Source organism: Merops nubicus, unplaced genomic scaffold (genome assembly GCF_000691845.1).
Source record: "Merops nubicus isolate BGI_N331 unplaced genomic scaffold, ASM69184v1 scaffold21859, whole genome shotgun sequence".
Classification (NCBI taxonomy): Eukaryota; Metazoa; Chordata; class Aves; order Coraciiformes; family Meropidae; genus Merops; species Merops nubicus.
The window spans coordinates 14,706-17,824 of NW_008632020.1; the positions used below are offsets into that span (position 1 = coordinate 14,706).

Genomic DNA, 3,119 nt, shown 5'->3' on the forward strand with positions numbered 1-3,119 from the left:
GGAAGGAGCGGAGTTAATTACTTAATAAATAATTTGAACACAACCATAGGGTCAATGGCTACATTATCACCGATACAACTTCTACCTCTGATAGCAACAATACTGATTTACTTGAATCCATGCATCTCAAAATAGCATGTATCTGCTAATAGTTGAACTGATTTTCAGAGAATAAATACGAGTGCCCAATTTCAAGCCCTCACAATTGACTCAGAAATAATCAGGTTTCCACAAAAAGCAGTCAGATATGTACTTGGAAATAACACATCATATTTTTCTGGCACACAACTCTTCACTGTAAATGAGTGATTTCATCCTAAATCAGCATGCAGTAAATGCATCTGCTCTCTATTCAAAAATTAATACAATTACTTCATGTAAACTGAGAAACAACTACTTAGCAAAACCAGAGGAATAAGAAAAGTAATCCTTTTTTGTGTGTGTGTGAATGAAAGGAATGAAATTCTTAATTCCATTCCTTCAACATTTGTAACCTGAGTTTTACAAATACTGAAACATCTCATGAAATGACCAGTACTGGAAAAGTTGTTTACCCTGAAATATTTACTCATGAAGAATATTTAGGAAGCATAAGATAATTTTACCAGACTTTGAGGAGAATAAATGTTTACAGCAGTGGAGCCGTCAGTTCCAGATGCCATCTGAGTGCTGTGCTGAGAATTTGTGAAGACTAGGGCTTGGCCATAGGTCTGCTGGGGAGCCTCAAATGAGTTGCCTTCTGTCTCTTGGGTAGAAGTCACAGGCTTCTGAATCAGTGTTACCAAATCAGTGCTGTTAGAAAAAGCAAAGTTTGGCTAGAATAAACATGATGACTAGGCTGCACTGAAATTGAAGAAAGCACTAACGATACTAAAGCTGCCATACCAGGAACAGATTTATTATTGTTTTAACAGTCTTCAAATATTGCTTGTCTGCTATACAAAAAGAGGTAGAATAGAGGTTTTTGCCAGAAAGTAAAATTCTGCTAGCTGAGACCTTCCACTAGTTAGAACACAAATCTTTGCTCACTTTTCAAACATTATCAAATTTATAAAATCATGTATCACATAAATAACCTATATGATTAATATAACCAACTGAACACAGGTTATAAAAGATATATTATGTTTGAGTGAATCCTGCCCATTATATATATTGATAATCCACATTCTCTGTATATCATGCTAACCCTTTAAAAAAAGCAAAGGATCAAAGTGCTACCTCTGTATAGGGTGGGTATGAGGACAGTAAAGAATAAAGTCACACATGCAGCAAATTGAGTGAATGTGTGATGACATGGAAGTCACAAGAGCAGCAGAAATAAATGCTCAATTTTTCAGATAGTAGGCACATATCCAAAATACTACTGCACATACCTGAGCAGGATGAGAAATATGAATTTTCTTATATTTAGCATGGCTTACTAACCCCTACCACATGTTTAGCACAGGTTTATCCAAGGAAAAGCAAAGAATTCAGACAATAAATCTACTCTAAAAATTCTAATTTAAGTTTATCCTAAATATACCGCAGGCTTGGGCTGAAGAGCTGCTTTCAGCACTTTCATCAGCATAGTTTTCTTAATGCCCAAATCTTTCCTATGGCAAGTTAAAAAAACAACAACAACAACAACAACAAAAAACAAACAACAAACAAACAAACAAAAACCCAGCACCCAAAACACCAGAATTTGAGTTGATGAACTAAAATATTTTCTAACATAATTTGAGAGACATCCACTGGAAGAATATTTGCATTAGAACAATGAACATGCAAGCATAGCACCTTTAAGAAGGAAAGGAATGGAATATAAACTGTAAACCAACTGACACTGTGCCTCCTCCAGGTCACATTATGTTATAAGGAAAATTTTTCTGCAGTCTACAGTACAACAGTACATCTGTATCAGGATATTTGGGACCATTAGGCCATCTAGTTTTCAGATCTCATGCTATCCAATTACTGAAGTCTTCATCACACAAGGTCAACCTGCTCTCCTGGGACCTGAGGCTAATGCAGGCAACTGATTCCACATCATCATTGGCCAGGCATTTGAAGACAAATGCAAGCAAAGGAAGGCAGCAACTGTCATATTTTCGGTTTTCTATCTGAACTCTATATCATCAATTAAGGCAAGTAATTGTGATGCTTACCAGGAAATTCACCTTCTTGCCAACACAAGCTTTTCTGTTTTGTCAAAGCACTACGTTCCTAACACTTTCTGCATTTACAGGGGCAGACTTTCTACTTTCTGGATAGCAAAGCTAGTGCTTCCTTCTCAACAGTAGCAAATTTCTCTTCCCAGCTACTTTTGTTCCTGCCTTTAAGCAGTCTTTGTGCAGAAGACAAGGTCTTCTCTGTGGAATCGTGCCTTGCGGAGCGTGTTGGACATGATTTGCTTAGCATGAACAATCAGTACAGGCCTTGGTTTTGGTCTAGAAAGTCCGTGAAGTGACCTTGAAGCAGGAGGAAAGCAAAACAATGAAAGATAGGAGGCTCCATTGGCGGTTCGCCCGGACAAGAATGGTAAACTTGGCAAGGCTAGGTTCAACAATCCTAAGAGTTACATAAAGGCTGGCAGAGCACATGGACAGAGACTTTTACCAATCTGTAGCTCAACTTAGGCACGTGAACAGGCTTGTTAACCTATGGGGTTTGGGGGGCTGGCTCTTGTCTACTATAAAAGGCTGTATTACTTTGCAATAAACGGATTTGACTGTTAACTCCTATGGAGTAGGTGTCATTTCTCCAGGCCACAACCTGACATCTGGTGCCCGAATAGGGACTTCTGGAGCGACTCAGAAGGGATTTGAACACAAGCCGGAAGTGAGTACTCTGAAGACCGCAAGTGAGTACTCTGAAGCAACTCGGAAGGGATTTGGAACGCGAGTTGCAGGGAGAGATCCTGGACAGCTCGGAGGTGACTCAGAAGGAATTTGAACACGAGCCGCAAGTGGGGACTCTGAAGTAACTCGAAAGGGATTTGGAACACAAGTTGCAAGAAGGGATCCTGGACAGCTCGGAGGTGACTTGGAAGAGATTTGAACATGAGCCGCAAGTAGAGACTCTGAAGCTACTTGGAAGGGATTTGGAACGCGAGTTGCAGGGAGAGATCCTGG

At 39.5% G+C, this 3,119-nt stretch overlaps 1 protein-coding gene across 1 annotated transcript in view; it reads right to left on the reverse strand.

Annotated features, from left to right (window-relative positions):
- The window catches only part of LOC103780153 (ubiquitin-associated protein 2-like), a gene marked incomplete at both ends in the record, with an annotated part of 7,573 nt that extends 6,781 nt beyond the window's left edge, over positions 1-792 (reverse strand). Inside the window, one exon of the mRNA XM_008947804.1 lies at positions 606-792. Coding sequence (XP_008946052.1) covers positions 606-792 — 187 coding nt within the window. The remainder of the gene's footprint in view (positions 1-605) is intronic.
- Between the last annotated feature and the right edge of the window lie 2,327 nt (positions 793-3,119).